The 18,122-nt window shown below is 43.7% G+C and overlaps 1 protein-coding gene across 1 annotated transcript in view; it reads left to right on the top strand.

The window, feature by feature from the left end:
- ENOX1 (ecto-NOX disulfide-thiol exchanger 1) overlaps positions 1–18,122 on the top strand; it is a 477,511-nt gene that overhangs the window by 401,150 nt on the left and 58,239 nt on the right. The window contains exons 12-13 of the mRNA XM_043891694.1: positions 1,311–1,418; positions 5,029–5,085. Coding sequence (XP_043747629.1) covers positions 1,311–1,418; positions 5,029–5,085 — 165 coding nt within the window. The remainder of the gene's footprint in view (positions 1–1,310; positions 1,419–5,028; positions 5,086–18,122) is intronic.

Here is an 18,122-nt window from a genome sequence, read left to right as displayed (position 1 = left end):
AGTTGATGGGGGCAAGGACCACTCAAGCTTCCAGCAATGCCTTCAGCTTCCTGCTTCCAAATAGCAGGGCAGGCTGTAACTGAGTGTTTTGACAGCTTATATCAGCAGTTTTCTCGGCTGATATATTGATTGCAGTTTGGACCTGAGTCCTGCTGATCTAATAAAACATCACCGTCATAACAGAGAAAGTAAAAGTCTTCTTTGCAGTCCCAGCCACCTGGCGAAGCGGCTTTACAGAGCTACTCTAAAGCTAGCTGTCGGGTCTGATGTAAACTGATGTAACCTTGGACGAGGATTAATTATTTTAAGTGGTTTTTTTTTTTTTAATGTCATCTCTTCAGCCATCAATGTTTTCGTTTCTTACCATGCTTCTGCATGTCAGTTTGGTTTATTTCTCTTCCTTGGTTCTTGTCTTGTTGCAACAAACATTTGGAACAACGGATTAAAGGGTTTAAAACAACAGACAAGTTACAGCTCAAGGAAACAGATCTTTTTTTAGACAGATAGTCCCAAGACACAGGAGCAGGCCGACTGCAAAGGAGTCATCGTCCTCTCACAATACCTCCTGTTTTTCCCCTTTTTATACTTCCTGTCTCCTCCTCTTGGTTGTATCCTGTGCAAAATAGGGCTTGTACCCACCACCAGTCAAAGAAAGGGAATGCAAAGAGGCATAGGCTCAAGGCTGATCAACAATTGCAAGTTCTGTAACAGCAGGTTCTGTTGTGTATGTCTTCTTATAATTGAGTCTGTTACAATCAGATGCATATATGTGTAGAATATTCATGAACCCTTAATGGGCTCCTCGCTGCTGCCTAAGGTTACTAGAGGAGGTCCCTGTGGTTAGTTTGCATCCCCTGTGTGCCTAGGGCACATGTTCAGGAGGTGGAAAAGTCTCTGTGGTTACTTTATAGTATGCCTGTGAGTTCTCCTGGGTGCTCTGGGAGGGGGTTGGATATCAGCTTGCATCCTGTCTGGCTAGGGCACCCCTGGTTGTTCATGCCTAACTTCCTACCTAACATGCATTATTTTTATAAACGTGCATCTGTTCAAAGGAAAACAAAGGTGCCTTCATAAACACTGACACAAGCATTGTACATCAGTGTCACCAACAGCCTGAGACTGGCATTAACTGCGCGCTCGTTACCCTATGTAGGGGGTGAAATGCACATTTTAAAAAGTCAGCTGAAGTTCAGATTACACTTTAAGGCGTGTACAAAAATTTTTCTTGTGTTTTGGAATGGATGTTCTGATTATCTTACAATATTCCAGTTGGCCTGCTATCTTATCATAAACGTCCTTTAATTTCACAGCAATTGCTGACCATCCAGGAGGAGTTGAACAACAAAAAGTCAGAACTGGAGCAAGCAAAAGAAGAGCAGTCACACACACAAGCATTACTCAAAGTTCTCCAGGAACAAGTAAGTGAAAGTCACGGCTCCGACCCGCGAATCGGTTCAAACGCAGACACACGCTTCCCCGTGTTTGACGCATGCGCAAACACTGGCTGAAGTTAATCTGCAGTAGGATTAGCCTGGACCATCCCAACCTGCCAGCAGCTTTGCTGCGTGGGATTTTTAATCTCATCTCCAGCATCTCTGTTCTCACTTTGGTACCTCTTAGGCCACCCAAGCCTTCCAGCGACCTGTGAAACTTTCTTCCAGAAGACAAATGAATTTTGATTAAGTTTTAAAACATTGGCGTTGCAGATAAATTTCAAAGCAAGCAGCTAGTTTCATCTTAAGTCTAATCATGAGGAAAATGAGTTTAGCATAGCCCATGGTCCTCCTGCAGACATCGGAATAAGAAGGACTGATTCATAGCGACATTAAAAAAGAAATCACGAAACTTTCCCCTGTGCATCAGGGCACTTATCTAGCCAGGGCGAGCAACAGACCTTTTATACGAAGTTTGTAAATCTGATCATTTCATCCTGGCTTTCTCTGATACTAAAGTGTGGCCTGACATTGATAAGTGGATTTGAAAGTATTGTCTTACAGCAGGGTAAGATGGATTGCTTGGCAGCTGAGTGAAATCTAAGCCCCGATATCTACACAGGAGAAGCCAGGCAAGTTCCTGAAATACTTTCCTACTTCTGGCCTTCACAGGCTGCCCATGAAGTAATGAATGGCAAATGGAAGGGGGAAAAAATCACATGTAGTAGCCCGAATCCTTTGGGGGTAGTCAAATTTAGGTTGCTTTAAAATTTTCACTTACCATGGTATATGAGGAGGTCCTTTGTACAACATAAATCACTTCAAAAGTGATTTAAAAAAAAGCAAAAACTATAAAGTTGGAGAAGTATGACCCTAGTCCACTGTGACTCAGTCACTGTACAAATGATTTTTACCTTTTTAATGGTTTGAAATCAAGAAAATGTATTTTCAGTCACTTTCCTCTAAAAGTGTAAGTGAATTGTGAGAGAACCTTGAAGGTGTCAGATAGTTTATAAGCTTTTATAGCTTTGGAGGAAAATACTTTCTTAAACTAATCATTATCTTTATATGATTAAGACAGATTCAGTAACATAGACCGAGTCTGACTGTGTATGATTTCGGAGAAGTTAGACTGAACCGGGAAGTACTGATGACTGCATTCACAGTGACCTACTGTCTAAGAGACCTGTGGTCTTTCCTCTGTTCTGTTCTTTCTTGCTTTACATTATGAAAAGGCTTCCAACAAACTGGAGCAGATTTGGTCCAGATTTGCACCTGATCAAACATACATGTCCCAGAGCTTTGTTGCTTTGTGTTTTCTCTGTCCATCTCTTTGATTTACTGGGATGAGGAGGGGTGAATTCCTCTTCCTCTGAAGGACTCCAGTCCTTTATGTTGATCTGAAGTCCAAACCCCAGTCATAAAAATAGACCCTAAGTTTTGCAGATCGCATTGCTATATCCTTGTCATGACATGCATTTTTAAAGACCAATGAGCACACATAAACTTTGGTGAAGCCTCACACTTCATTATCCATTCCTTAAAAAAAAAAAAAGATAAATGGGTAACGTAAAAGAGATTCAGAACAACCAAAATCACTAAAGACCTAGGAAGTATGACTGGAGAGGAAGCATTTTAAAATCTGCCGTGCTAATGGGATGGCTCTTTTTCGAGCAAAAGCCCCGAGAATACACAAGTTTAAGAGGGCCCACGGAAGTCTAATGCTGTCAGCCACTCTTGTCTCCACCAGGCTGTTTTCCCCAAGAGCCCCTCGGCTGATGCCCCCGTCTGTCATCTTATAGACGAGAGCAGGCAGTGGACGTATTCCTTCTGTACCCATATAGCCACCACCCACATGCCCACACACACACACATACAATTAGAAACACACCTACCTCTGCATGGGCTTCCCTAGTGACTCAGATGGTAAAGAATCCGCCTGCAATGCGGGAAACCCGGGTTCAGTCCCTGGGTTGGGAAGATCCTCTGCAGAAGGGCGTGGTAACCCACTCCAGTATTCACACACACACACACACACACACACACACACACACACACACAGGGCAGAGTGAAAGGGTAACACGAAGCAGGACAATGGAATTCATTTAGGCAGAAGAAGGAGAGCGATGGGTGTGTTTGTGCTGGGAAACGTGTGAAGGTGGGACAAGCTTTAAATAGAGAGCGTTCCTTCCTCTGGAAAAACAGCAAAACCTGCTTCGGAGCCAGCCCCGCTCTTAACTCCCGGGAGCGCTAGTTGCAAGGCGGGATGAACAGCGAGGGAGACGGTGAGAGTCACCATGGAAAGAAAACTCCCAGATGGGAAAGCCCAGCGGGGTTTGGAAGGCCTCTGCGCCCTCTGACACAGCTGGTCTTCCTGTTGCCGAGGCGCACGTGGCTTCTCACGTTTCTCACACACTGCCCGAGTGCCCTCGTCCTTGTTGGGTGCGGGAACATCCGTGGCGCTGCCCGGAGGACCACTAGACACATTGTCTCTTTCTCAAGCACGATGATGTGGAAGTGAGCCTTCACCGGCTCCACGGGTCCGCAGTCAGCTGCCCCATGCTCAGCCCCTTCACGGCGCCACTGGCTTTGGCAGAGCCCCGCTCTTGACTTGCAGAGCGTGTGGCTTTCATGCTGACACGTACACAGAGCCCCAGAGAACCAACCTGAGTCAAACATATCGGTGGTGCATTTATTTTCTTTTCAAACTTTAAGCATTTATATTGCACCGTGAGTGCTTTATTTTAGGCATTAAAAAAAGGGAGTGCTGAAGATGCTACTTCCTAGGCACAATAAGCCAGGAAGAAATACCAGCAGACAGCTGCAAGGCTGCTCACCTTTGCCCTTGTTCTCTGTCTCCATGTGTTTGCTTAAGTCAGGCTAGAATAAAAATGCCAATTAAAGGTTTCCGGGAAATCTCCCTATAACTGATTACTCCTAAGCCTTCTGAGAGAGAACAGAGAGAAGGGCATTTTCAGATGTTCACTGTTAAAAATCTCAGCTGAGAAACAGCTTTTCTTCTAATGCCTCGGTGACCAAGGAGATGAGGTCCCATTTCTTCCTTTCCAAAAAGCAGCAGAGCATCTTCCTGTAGGCCTCCAGAAACCACGTCAGTCATTCAAATAGGTTCCCTAGGAGGACGCATACAGTAGCGCTGCAGCGCATTAAAGCAAATGAAAATACATCACTCCCGAATAATCATTAGTATAACATCATTTAGCTGGCGGCAACTTGCAAACACTGCAGGGTTTAAATTAATAGCAATACAACGAGGAAATGAAATCATTTATTATTCTTAAGAACCAATTTTATATATTTTATGCCTATGAAACTGCTTTCTAATCTTATTATTTAAAAATAATGGCCAAGGCCCATTTATTTTTTTGCCAGCCATCAAGTTTCATAAAATATTGGCCTCAAACTGGTTTCAGTAAGACTCGTTAGAATTATGTGCTCCATCTGGTTTTTTTCTTGTTGGAAGTTTTCTCAAGTGTAGCCTCAGATCAATCATGGTTAACAGGATGATATGCACTTAATTAATATGCCTGCTTATTCATTTGGGTTTTTGTTTTGTTTTTTGTCTTCAAACCTGCAGTTGAAGGGTACCAAGGAGTTGGTCGAGACCAATGGCCACAGCCATGAGGACACAAATGTAGGTACCCCGAACCTGATATTTGCTCTTCTTGCTTGGTGTTGATTAAATGCCCACGAGAAGGTGGCACTTTTTAACACAAAGGAAGTCAGAAACCCTGCCTCTCAGTAGCAAGATGACTAATGTGTGGTTTGGCAATAAAATAGGGTCGGTACTATTAGCTTAGGTTACCAAATGCCAGTGTAGAAGTATTTGAGCTAATCTCTGTCATAAAAGTTCCAATCTCAATGAATTCGTTCGAGCCCTTTATGTTTTCAAAGCTGTAAACTAATGTGGTGCTGGGATGGCAAATGGAATGAGACCCAGCAGGATAATAAGTTGTATATTGCATGTGTGTTTGTCAGGTTTACCTGGCAGTGAAGATGGTAGTGAAATGAGTGTGATAGCCATCACGGTGAAATGATTGCTGTGCTGAAGAAGTTTCAAAGCAAACTCCTCCCAGAAAAACCCCTGGATGTGTACCTGCCTCTCTCTCTGACCCAGATCAGTAGCATGGTGCGTCCTTACTCTTGAGAGAGTCTAATGGTACCCAATCCCACTTGGCACCCAGCTGCTTCTCCTTATTAGTCAAATACTCTCCTTTACCTTGTAAGTTCTTTAGTCTCAGATGAAACAGTCCGCCGGGTAGATCTTTGTCTCTCACATGTTTGATGATTTTGTTTTTGCCTTTTCTGAAATCTCTTTGATGTCTGTATCTGACTGGCCTCGTCACAGAAAATGCTTACTGAGCAGTTCTTTTCACATAATGCAGAGTCAGACATGATAATGAATGCCTGATTAAGCTAGAGCTGGGAGAAATTACACATCTCGCATTCACTGTTGTTTTAATTATATACAGCAGAGAGCCTGACATTCAGAGTACCAAAGAATCCCTCTTGATAGCTTCTGTTACTCCCAAACAGATATTTGACACATGACGCTTATTGAGAACCTACTGTGTACATGGGCCTCTGCTCAGTTCTGGAGGGGTGGTTACAAAGAAATATAAGACTTGCCGTCTTCCCTCAAAAAACTACCACAAAAGATTGATGAACTAAGGAACAGGTGGGCAGGCAACACACAAGATGAGATACACGTACGGGAAGGTGAGGTGGATGTGATGTGATGTGGTTTGAAATCCGGACTTTGCTGCCTAATCGCTATGTCAGCTTAACCAATTACTAAACCCCTCTGAGCTTCATTTTCCTCATTTGTGAAATTATCTGCAAAGCCTATCTCAAAATCTTACAGTGATGTAATAAGCTAAGGCACATGGGAACCCTAAGATGTGGTTGTTACGGCTTCTCCATGATGGATAATCAGGAACGACTTCCTGGAAAGTTAGGGAAGGAAGCCATTCACCCAGAGCGCTCCATAGGCAACAGTGAGGCCTGAGCGGTGTTTGTCTTCACCCTCCAGTGTTCCGTTACTCCATCCCTACCCAAAGACCCTTTTTCAGGATCCTGTCTTCCAGGGACACATTGCTGCTGTGTTTCAGAATTTTTGTGTGCTTTGCCACCCAGAGTCAGCCCCTCTGTGCCTTTCAGGGAAGCTGCCAATAAGCCAGGCAAAGTGGCAGTGTGCCTCAGTCTCCTGATCTGTAAAATGGGGTGATAGTACCTCCCTCTCCTTCCTTACGGTTCACTGCGGGAAGCAAATGGGGTACTGGATATGGAACCACTAGGAACTTGTGAGATTCTAGCTGCGTGGGATGTTGTTAGGATTAGCAACTCATCTGCTGATGGAATTAAATTGGATGATGCATGGAAAGATAGGCCTGACACAATGTCTAGTCTGTAAGCTCTTTCTTACGAAATGCCTAAAGACATTTATTATTGAATGGAAAAAGTGAAAAGACATCATCTTTAAGGTCTGATGTCCTCTCTAAAGGAAAGTTTTAATGTTTAAAAATTAAACATTAATAGGTACTTCCCTGGCAGTCCAGTGGTTAAGACTCTGTGCTTCCAATACAGGGGCACATGGTTGCTCCCTGATCAGGGAATTAAGATCCCACATGCCATGAGGATAGCCAAAAATTTTAAAATTATGAAAAAAAAGTTTTTTAAACCTCTCTAGAATCCATGACACGTGCTTTGTAATCAGCCATCATAAACCACCATTGAGAGATGTTATTCTGGCAGGCCGAGCAGGGAGGAGCAGGACCTTGCTGGGGGAGGCAGTGGGGAGAGATTTGCAGTCTGATGGAGCCTGGTAGCAATAGCTTGTCTTCTTCTCTCACTGGGCAGAGGGCTAGGCTGGTTTCTGTAACCCTAAAAATCGCCTGTTCATTCAGGTGTTCCCTGGAGGTGGATTATTCCCTTGCCTTTCTCTTTTCTGTCCTGTTGTCTCCTTTAGGCCGCTTCCCCAGCACCTCTCTTAGGCTGCAGTGCAAGATGAGAAACAGAAAGTAGTTATTTGGGCCACATATTCAGGGCACTAGCAAAATAAAGGTTTTTTTTTTTTTTTTTTTTTTTAATACCTGTGTGTCATCTAAAGTTTTCATCCTGTGGTCAGACTGAGAAGGTTTGCATCCACTTTGATCACTGACTAGCCATGTGACCAGAACCAGTGATTTGACTTCTTAGAACTTGACCTTCCTCGTCTAGAAGTGACCTATGCAAAACCCTATATATAAACACCTGGCCCAGAGTACCTTCTCAACAGGTATCAGTTCCCTTTTCATGCATCAAGTTTCCAGCAGTATTTAATACAGTAGACAGTGCTTTGACACGGTGAATTTTAATGCAGTTCATGAGGTTTAAAGCTTCTGGCCCAGAGGTTATTGACTAAGGCATATAGGTTTTTTTTTTCAACCATGATTATTCACATACAAGGACAAAAACTTTGTACATTTATCATTTATTAATAATATACAGTGGATTGGCACTGGCTTTGCTGGGTATTCTTGTTAGAATTAACAGTTGCTTCCTTAAAACAATATATTTTATTAGAAAAGCTTTGTATGAAACTGGAAAATTACAGAAAAGTATACAAAGATAGGTAGTGAGGCTTCCCTGGTGGCTCAGTGATAAAGAATCCGCCTGCCAAGCAGGAAACAGGGGTTCAGTCTCTGGGTTGGGAAGATCCCCTGGAGAAGGAAATGGCAACCCACTCCTGTATTCTTGTCTGGGAAATCCCATGGACAGAGGAGCCTGGTGGACTGCAGTCCGTGGGGTGGAAAAAGAGTTGGACACGAGAGAGTGAGTAAACAACATACAGAGGTAGAGAAAAAGATCTCACTACTCAGAAATAGTCACTATCAGTAGTTCATTTTAGTTCTTCTCAGTCACATATGACCAGAGGGGAAAAACCATTAAAAAAATAAAAGAAGAAATAAATATGATTTCATAGTGTCTTCTGTTTTACACCTTTCTTATTTCTCATTATACCAGGAATATTTTTCATGTCAACAAATGTTCCTCAAAAGCATGGTTCTTAATGGCTGTAGAACGGAGACATGAACTAATTGAACTGCACACCTAATGTGTTAGGCTTTTAACTTCTCATTTTTTTTTAACATTATAAAAAATGCCATGATTTACACACCCATAAATCTTGGTCCGCATCGCTCCTGTTTGTTTCTGGGGGATTCTGTCCATTAACAGCTGTGTCGCAAAGCCTGGCAGGGAGATTCGGAGCTCACAGAACTGCTGGGCGTTCAGAATGTTAGGGCGGGAGCTTCCCTGGTGTCTCAGTGGGAAAGAATCCACCTGCCAACATGAAAGACACGGGTTCGGTCCCCAGTCCAGGAAGATCCCACATGCTGCAGCACCACATGCTAAGCACCACAGCTATTGAGCCCGTGCTCTAGGGCCTGGGAGCTGCAACTGCGGAGGCCCTGGCAGCCTGGAGCCCGTGCTCCCCAACCAGAGAAGCCCGCACGCCCCAACTAAGAGCAGCCCCCACTCGCCATACCTAGATAAAAGCCTGAGCAGCAACAAAGACCCAGCACAGCCGAAAATAAAAAATAAATAATTTTTTTAAAAATAGAAAGAATGTTAGTGTGGCACATGCACACGGATCATATCCATCAGTCGTCCTAAAGGGATCCACTCAAAGATACGCTGAGTCTTAGCGATTTAATAACTTGTTGACCATTTTAATCTCAAGAACCGAGCTTATGGGACACTAGCTGCATGTAGTCAGTCAGTCGCTTATACTTTTCTGTTGTTTTCACATCTTCTGGAGCAATGACAGTCCCTGACTGACACCTCATTCAGTATTCTTGAAGTCCCCAAGCAGAGGTACCCTTGCAAAGCCCACCCTTGTCCCCATGCACAAGACCTTCTGTAAGCTCGTGCCCGTGAGAAAAAGATTCTGACGACTAATCTACAAGCATTAGCGCCAGAAACAGATCGATTGCAAAGGCCTTTTCTCTAAGAGGACTGCGTTTGGGAGTTGAAATAGGTTCTTCCCTGTATTTGGAACTGGATTTGTATAAGTACACCCAAGTTTAAAACTAGCCTTTAGCACAGATCCTTTAGAGCTTTCAGTTATTCCAGAACCAATTTTCTTTCCTAAAAGCCCAAGCTATGATTTTTTTTCTCTCAGCTCTCTCTTAATTCCTAGGATTGCTGAATAACTAACCTGGTCCCAGCTCGTTATATGTAACAGATATTAAAATCTCACTTTAAAAACTGAATCTCAAATCCAACAACATATTAAAAAAATCATACACCATGACCAAGTGGGCTTTATCCCAGGAATGCAAGGATTCTTTAATATCCGCAAATCAATCAATATAATACACCACATTAACAAATTGAAAGATAAAAACCATATGATTATCTCAATAGATGCAGAGAAAGCCTTTGACAAAATTCAACACTCATTTATGATTAAAACTCTCCAAAAAGCAGGAATAGAAGGAACATACCTCAACATAATAAAAGCTATATATGACAAACCCACAGCAAGCATCACCCTCAATGGTGAAAAATTGAAGGCATTTCCCCTGAAATCAGGAACAAGACAAGGGTGCCCACTCTCACCACTACTATTCAACATAGTGTTGGAAGTTCTGGCCACAGCAATCAGAGCAGAAAAAGAAGTAAAAGGAATCCAGATAGGAAAAGAAGAAGTAAAACTCTCACTGTTTGCAGATGACATGATCCTCTATATAGAAAACCCTAAAGACTCTACCAGAAAATTACTAGAGCTAATCAACGAATATAGTAAAGTTGCAGGATATAAAATTAACACACAGAAATCCCTTGCATTCCTATATACTAACAATGAAAAAACAGAAAGAGAAATTAAGGAAACAATACCATTCACCATTGCAACAAAAAGAATAAAATACTTAGGAGTATATCTACCTAAAGAAACAAAGGACCTATACATAGAAAACTATAAAACACTGATGAAAGAAATCAAAGAGGACACAAACAGATGGAGGAACATACCGTGTTCATGGATTGGAAGAATCAATATTGTCAAAATGGCTATTCTACCCAAAGCAGTCTATAGATTCAATGCAATCCCTATCAAGCTACCAACGGTATTTTTCACAGAACTAGACCAAAGAATTTCACAATTTGTATGGAAATACAAAAAACCTCGAATAGCCAAAATAATCTTGAGAAAGAAGAATGGAACTGGAGGAATCAACCTGCCTGACTTTAGACTCTACTACAAAGCCACAGTCATCAAGACAGTATGGTACTGGCACAAAGACAGAAATATAGATCAATGGAACAGAATAGAAAGCCCAGAGATAAATCCACGAACCTATGGACACCTTATCTTTGACAAAGGAGGCAAGGATATACAATGGAAAAAAGACAACCTCTTTAACAAGTGGTGCTGGGAAAACTGGTCAACCACTTGTAAAAGAATGAAACTAGAACACTTTCTAACACCATACACAAAAATAAACTCAAAATGGATTAAAGATCTAAATGTAAGACCAGAAACTATAAAACTCCTAGAGGAGAACATAGGCAAAACACTCTCCGACATAAATCACAGCAAGATCCTCTATGACCCACCTCCCAGAATATTGGAAATAAAAGCAAAACTAAGCAAATGGGACCTAATGAAACTTAAAAGCTTTTGCACTACAAAGGAAACTATAAGCAAGGTGAAAAGACAGCCCTCAGATTGGGAGAAAATAATAGCAAATGAAGAAACAAACAAAGGATTAATCTCAAAAATATACAAGCAACTCCTGCAGCTCAACTCCAGAAAAATAAATGACCCAATCAAAAAATGGGCCAAAGAACTAAACAGACATTTCTCCAAAGAAGACATACAGATGGCTAACAAACACATGAAAAGATGCTCAACATCACTCATTATTAGAGAAATGCAAATCAAAACCACAATGAGGTACCATTACACGCCAGTCAGGATGGCTGCTATCCAAAAGTCTACAAGCAATAAATGCTGGAGAGGGTGTGGAGAAAAGGGAACCCTCTTACACTGTTGGTGGGAATGCAAACTAGTACAGCCGCTATGGAAAACAGTGTGGAGATTTCTTAAAAAACTGGAAATAGAACTGCCATATGACCCAGCAATCCCACTTCTGGGCATACACACTGAGGAAACCAGATCTGAAAGAGACACGTGCACCCCAGTGTTCATCGCAGCACTGTTTATAATAGCCAGGACATGGAAGCAACCTAGATGCCCATCAGCAGATGAATGGATAAGGAAGCTGTGGTACATATACACCATGGAATATTACTCAGCCATTAAAAAGAATTCATTTGAACCAGTCCTAATGAGATGGATGAAGCTGGAGCCCATTATACAGAGTGAAGTAAGCCAGAAAGATAAAGAACATTACAGCATACTAACACATATATATGGAATTTAGAAAGATGGTAATTATAACCCTATATGCAAAACAGAAAAAGAGACACAGAAATACAGAACAGACTTTTGAACTTTGTGGGAGAATGTGAGGGTGGGATATTTCAAAAGAACAGCATGTATACTATCTATGGTGAAACAGATCACCAGCCCAGGTGGGATGCATGAGACAAGTGCTCGGGCCTGGTGCACTGGGAAGACCCAGAGGAATCGGGTGGAGAGGGAGGTGGGAGGGGGGATCGGGATTGGGAATACATGTAAATCCATGGCTGATTCATATCAATGTATGACAAAACCCACTGGAAAAAAAAATAATAATAAAAAATAAAATAAAAAAAAAAACTGAATCTCAAATTATTGCTATTAATTTATTGAATTAAAAGAATTTAATATCTGTCCTCATCTTGCATCTTTTTTAACAACCCTCCTCCCAAATGCCTCCCAGAGGTATCCCATCGCCAGCTATGATCCTTACATACATACGTTTGGTGGAAGGGAAGAGAGAGAGAGAGGCCATGAGAGTAGGAGGGATTGAATAAGGTGGCTACTTAAGCCAGCATTGTGTACAGGACAATTTATTCTCAAGGTGTCCCATGAATTTTGTTTTGTTTTTGTTTGGCCAGACCACACAGCTTGTTGGATCCCAGTTCCCTGACCAGGGATCGAACCTGAGCCCCCTACATTGGAAGCACGGGGTCTTAACCACTGGACAGCCAGGGGAGTCCCTTCCCATGAATTTTTTCCTCTTCCCTCTTTGTGTCTGCTCCAGGCAAGCTGCCTCTCCCAACTTCTGTTTGCCTACTTCAGGATCACACACTGCAGATAGAGAAATCATTGGCAATATGCAAAGAGTTTGAATTTGTGGTGTGGAAGGTTACCACCATCAAGAGGAACACCTTTCCCATCCAAAAAAATAAAAACACAAAAGGGAAAAGATTTTTCAGCTTTTCACATTGCGTCTGCAAGAAAGTAAATCCTCAACGTGTCCGAGTAAAGACGTGAGGTATGCATGAAAGAGCTGCTATGCGAAGGCCGTTCTTCAGCTTTAGCGTGTCACAGCAGAAAGCCGCTGTTCACCAGGTGTTTTAATGATGTGGGCTATATGGCAGGAGTTCTGCTAGTGCCGAGTCCTGGGCCCGGTTTTAGGATGTGCTCTCACCTTTCAGGTGCATAAGCATAGGAGAGAAAGCATGCATACTGATGTGTTAACCAAGGCAAAAGAGAAAAAACCCACAGGAAACTGGGACCCTAGTCTCAAAGGGCAGAGACAACTCAGGCTCTGCCCTTTCCTCCCATAACAACTTCCTGCCTGCTCTCGGGGCGGGGGACCCTTCTCTCGAACCTGCTGTGGAGCAGACAAGACAGTAAGGAAACCCCTCAGCCCCCCTTCCACCCCATTCCACAGGCTCCGTGGAAGGGAGCTGGGGCACCAGCCCAGGGAGCCTGTGCTGGCAGACCCCAGCGGTGAGACCGCAGGCAGACATCACGGTCCTTCAGCCGCTGGGTGTCCCTCTTCTCACCCTCCTGCTGTCTGAGCTGTACAGAGTCCCTCAGTTTATGTTCCAACACAGGCTTCCATCCCTTAAAAAAAAACTTTATTGTCGTATAGTTGGTTTACAACACTGTGTCAGTTTCAGGAGTGCAACAAAGTGATTCAGTTTCCCATATACATGTCTTCATTGTCTTTTAGATTCTTTTCTCATATAGGTCGTCAGAAAGCATTGAGTAGAGTTCCCTGTACTATACAGTAGGTCCTTGTTGGTTGTCTGTCTTATATATGGTGGTATGTACATTCAGGGCTCCCCAGCGGGGTCAGTGGTAAAAGAACCTGCCTGCCAGGGCAGGAGATGCCGGAGACCCAGGTTCGATCCCTGGGTCGGGAAGATCCCCTGGAGGAGGAAATGGCAACCCACTCCAGTATTTCTGCCTGGAGAATCCCATGGACAGAGGAGCCTGGAGGGCTACAGTCCCTGGGGTTGCAAAAGAGTCAAACGTGACCGAGCATGACACAATGTCTGTTCATCCCAAGCTCCTGATTCATACCCACCATGTTTTCCCTTTGCTAACCTGTAAGTTTGTTTTCAATATCTGTTAAGTCTATTTCTGTTTTGTAAATAAGTTCCTTTGTATCATTTTGTTTTTGTAAATTAGATTCCCCGTATGAGTGATCATACTGTGTTTGTCTTTCTCTGATTTCACCTTCCACCCCTTTTTGACTCAGTAAATCAAGTATTCGTTGAAGGAGGCAGGAGAGTGTGGAGGTTAGGAACAGAGCTGGGCGCCAAGCAGCCTGGCTTTAGTCCTGGTTCTGTCATTTACTGTCTGTAGACCCTGAGCCATGCATGGCGCCTTGCACCACTATTTAATTCACATGGAAGATGAAGGTGATGATCTCAGCTACCTGGCAGGGCTCCTGTGAACATTGCTTAGCAGTGCTGATGTGGCCAGGAAGTACTGGCTGTTATTATCGCCCCAGCCTTCCACGTGCCAGGTGCGATGCTGGGTTCTGGAGACCCATCGGTAACTCCTCTAGACCTGGTTCCTGCCCCCCTTGGAGCCGATGCTGTCATCATACCCTGCTCTTACCAAAACTCGCTTACTCTCTGTTTCACTCCATCAAGACTCCCTCTCCACCTTCAGGTCGATTGTCGTTGTTCACTCAGTCGTGTCCGACCCTTTGCGACCCCAGGAACTGCAGCACACCAGGCGTCCCTGTCCTTCACCTTCTCCTGGAACTTGCTTAAACTCATGTCTGTTGAGTCAGTGATGCCATCCAACCATCTCGCCATCTGTTGTCCCCTTCTCCTTCTGCCTTCAGATTGATGTCACAGTGCAAATAATGAACGGGCTTGAGGTACCTAGTTGGCATGTTTTCATAAACTCTCTGGAGATAAGACCTTTATTGGAAGGATTGAGTCCATGGGGAGGAGACTCTGGTGGGCATAGGGCACCATGCATAAGTATATAGAGGGCTTTGAACCGCCTCAAAAGCTCAACTGGAAAATCAGTAGCCACTTTGTCTTCCTTCAGGGAGAGATGGGACCACATCTGTAGCTCCCTGAGGTCACCGTTGCTCTGTACGTGCGTGCATGCTAAGCCGCTTCATTTATGTCAGGCTCTTTGCAACCCTATGAACTGCAGCCCACCAGGCTCCTCTGTCCATGGGATTCTCCAGGCAAGAATACTGGAGTGGGTTGCCAGGCCCCTCCAGGGGTTCTTCCCAACCCAGGGATCAAACCCGCATCTCTTATGTCTCCTGCATTGGCAGGCGGGTTCTTTACCACTGAGGCCACTGGGAAATCCAATATTTCCTTTATCTTATAATATATGTCCCTGTTCACATATTTAATGTTTACACCCAAAATCCAGCCTCTTCCTCCAGTTACAGCCTCTGTAACGTTGCTTTTCTCCTGCTGCTGCTGACTTCCCCGCCGCAGCCGCCCTCTACTCTCCTGCCCGCATGCAACTGCCTTCTTTCCAGCTAGTTTACGATGTTTTGTTTTGTTTTGGTGAATTAGCTTTCTGCCGTGCCATTTGCTATGAAATCCAAAATTCCTTCTGAAAAAACCTACACCCATCCCAACCCAGCCCTCTTGGAAAGAATTGATGGTGGGATGACCCTATGTGTACACCCTCTCCCCAACACCCGCAGAGCTCCAGGGAAGGATGAGAAAGGGAGCTGCTGTCAAGATAGACCGAAGCTGACTTCGGGGATCATGCTTTGGTGTCTGGCAAACACTCGAGAGGTTTCCTTACCAGGAGCCTTCCTGCCAGCTGAGCCCGTGTTTCTGCAGCTGAAGCCGGTGCTGCAGGTGGTCCTTTTGTCAGGGACAGGGGCTCTGAGGACCTGCCTGGCCAATGGAGGATTTGGAGCATGTAATAGGATTTTTGCTGGTGGTGTTCAGTCGTTAAGTTGTGTCTGACTCTTTGCAACCCCCTGGATTGCAACACACACCAGGCCTCCCTGTCCCTCACTATCTCCCGGAGTTTGCCCAAGTTCATGTCCATTGAACCAATGATGCCATCCAACCATCTCATCCTCTGCCGCCTTCTTCTCCTTTTGCCTTCAATCTTTCCCAGCGTCAGAGTCTTTTCCATTGAGTCAGCTCTAATAGGATTGGCACATGTTTAATAAAGTTGACAGGTTGGATTTGCAGAAGTGAAAACACCTTTTCCCCCAGGTCCAGTTAGAAACAGCCAAAGGAGACATAAATTTCAGGACTGTGTGAAATGGTCTGACACAGACATGATAGTTTTATACCTGATGCCAAGATCTGAAACCAAAGTTTTCCATTTTGGAAACCAATACTCTTTCCCCAAAAGGTTAATGATAATCCTATGTGATGTAGAAGCAAAAGCAATTGTTTAGTATGAAAGGTTAGTAACTTTTATAGATCCAATCCACACACACACACACACACAAACATTCTTAACTTAAAAGAGCATTTCTTTATGTGAAAAGTGCAAGAAAATACAGAGAATACAACCACCCGCAATCTTGCAACTCAGAAATGAGTGTTTACACTTCTTTGTGCTTCCTTCAGCTTTGTCCACGTGCACACATACACACTTTTACCAGATTTACAGTTTACCATATGGGCAGTTTCACAGCCTACATTTATTTTTCATTGTGAATCATGAGCATTCTCCCATGTTATCAAATATTTTCTCACTATGACATTTCTGTGGTTTTAATTTATGATATTTTTAATTGGAGGATAATTGCTTTACAACGCCATGTTGGTTTTTGCTCTACATCAGCGTGAGTCAGCATAGGTGTCTGTGTGTCCCCTCCCTCACGAGCCTGCCTCCCACCTCCCTCCCGGCCACCCTGCAGGCTGTCACCGAGCACCATTCTGAGCTCGCTGGGTCACACGGCCCGTTCCCACCGCTGTGTGTCTTGCATATGGTGATGCATGCCTTTCAGGGCTGCTCTCTCAGGCCGGCCCAGCCTCTCCTTCCCCCGCTGTGTCCACGGTCTGTCCTCTGTGTCTGTGTCTCCACTGCTGCTCTATGGATGGGTTCATCAGGACCGTCTTTCTCAGTTCAGTTCAGTCACCCAGGCGTGTCCAACACTGTGCAACCTCATGGACTGCAGGCCTCCCTGTCCTTCACCAACTCCCGGAGCTTGCTCAAACTCATGCCCATCAAGTCAGAGAGGCCATCCAACCATCTCATCTTCTGTTGTCCCCTTCTCCTGCCTTCAATCTTTCCCAGTGTCAGGGTCTTTCAAATGAGTCAGTTCTTCGCATCAGTTGGCCAAATGCAGCCTCAGCATCAGTCCTTCCAATGAACACCCAGGACTGATCTCCTTTAGGATGGACTGGTTGGATCTCCTTGCAGTCCAAGGGACTCTCAAGAGTCTTCTCCAACACCACAGTTCAAAAGCATCAATTCTTCTGTGCTCATCTTTCTTTATAGTCCAACTCTCACATCCATACATGACCACTGGAAAAGCCATAGGTTTGACTAGACGGACCTTGTTGGCAAAGTAATGTCTCTGCTTTCTAGAGACATCTAGATTCCATATATATGTGTTAATACATGACACTTGATTTTCTCTTTCTGACTTTTAGTGACTGCGTAAATACTTCATGCCATAGCTATCCTGTATTTCCTTACTCTGCCTGCCATGGGACTTTAAAATGTTTTTGTCTTTGCTGTCATAGATGGTGTGCAGTGACTAGTCTCTAACAATGCATTAGTTAATTCGTTCACCATTTAAGCACTTTTGAAATGGGGAAGCTTTTCCACTTAATTGGGATTTAGTGATAGATTCCTTGTGATTATACAATATAAGTGACAAATAGATTCAAGCAATTAGATCTGATAGACAGAGTGCCTGAAGAACAGAGGTTCTTGACATTGTACAGGAGGCAGTGACCAAGGCCATCCCCAAGGAAAAGAAATGCAAAAAGGCAAAAGATTGTCTGAGGAGGCCTTACAAATAGCTGTGAAAAGAAGAGAAGCAAAAAGCAAAGGAGAAAAGGAAAGATATTCCCATTTGAATGCAGAATTCCAAAGAATAGCCAGGAGAGATAAGAAAGCCTTCCTCAGTGATCAGTGCAAAGAAACAGAGGAAAACAACAGAATGGGAAAGACTAGAGATCTCTTCAAGAAAATTAGAGATACCAAGGGAACATTACATGCCAAGATGGGTACAATAAAGGACAGAAATGACATGGACCTAACAGAAGCAGAAGATATTAAGAAGAGGTGGCAAGTATACACAGAACAGAAGA

The sequence above is a fragment of the Cervus elaphus genome, chromosome 30 (genome assembly GCF_910594005.1).
Source record: "Cervus elaphus chromosome 30, mCerEla1.1, whole genome shotgun sequence".
NCBI classification, from domain to species: Eukaryota; Metazoa; Chordata; class Mammalia; order Artiodactyla; family Cervidae; genus Cervus; species Cervus elaphus.
The sequence above is the reverse complement of the archived record's forward strand: the minus strand, read 5'-3'. Positions and strand labels throughout refer to the sequence as shown.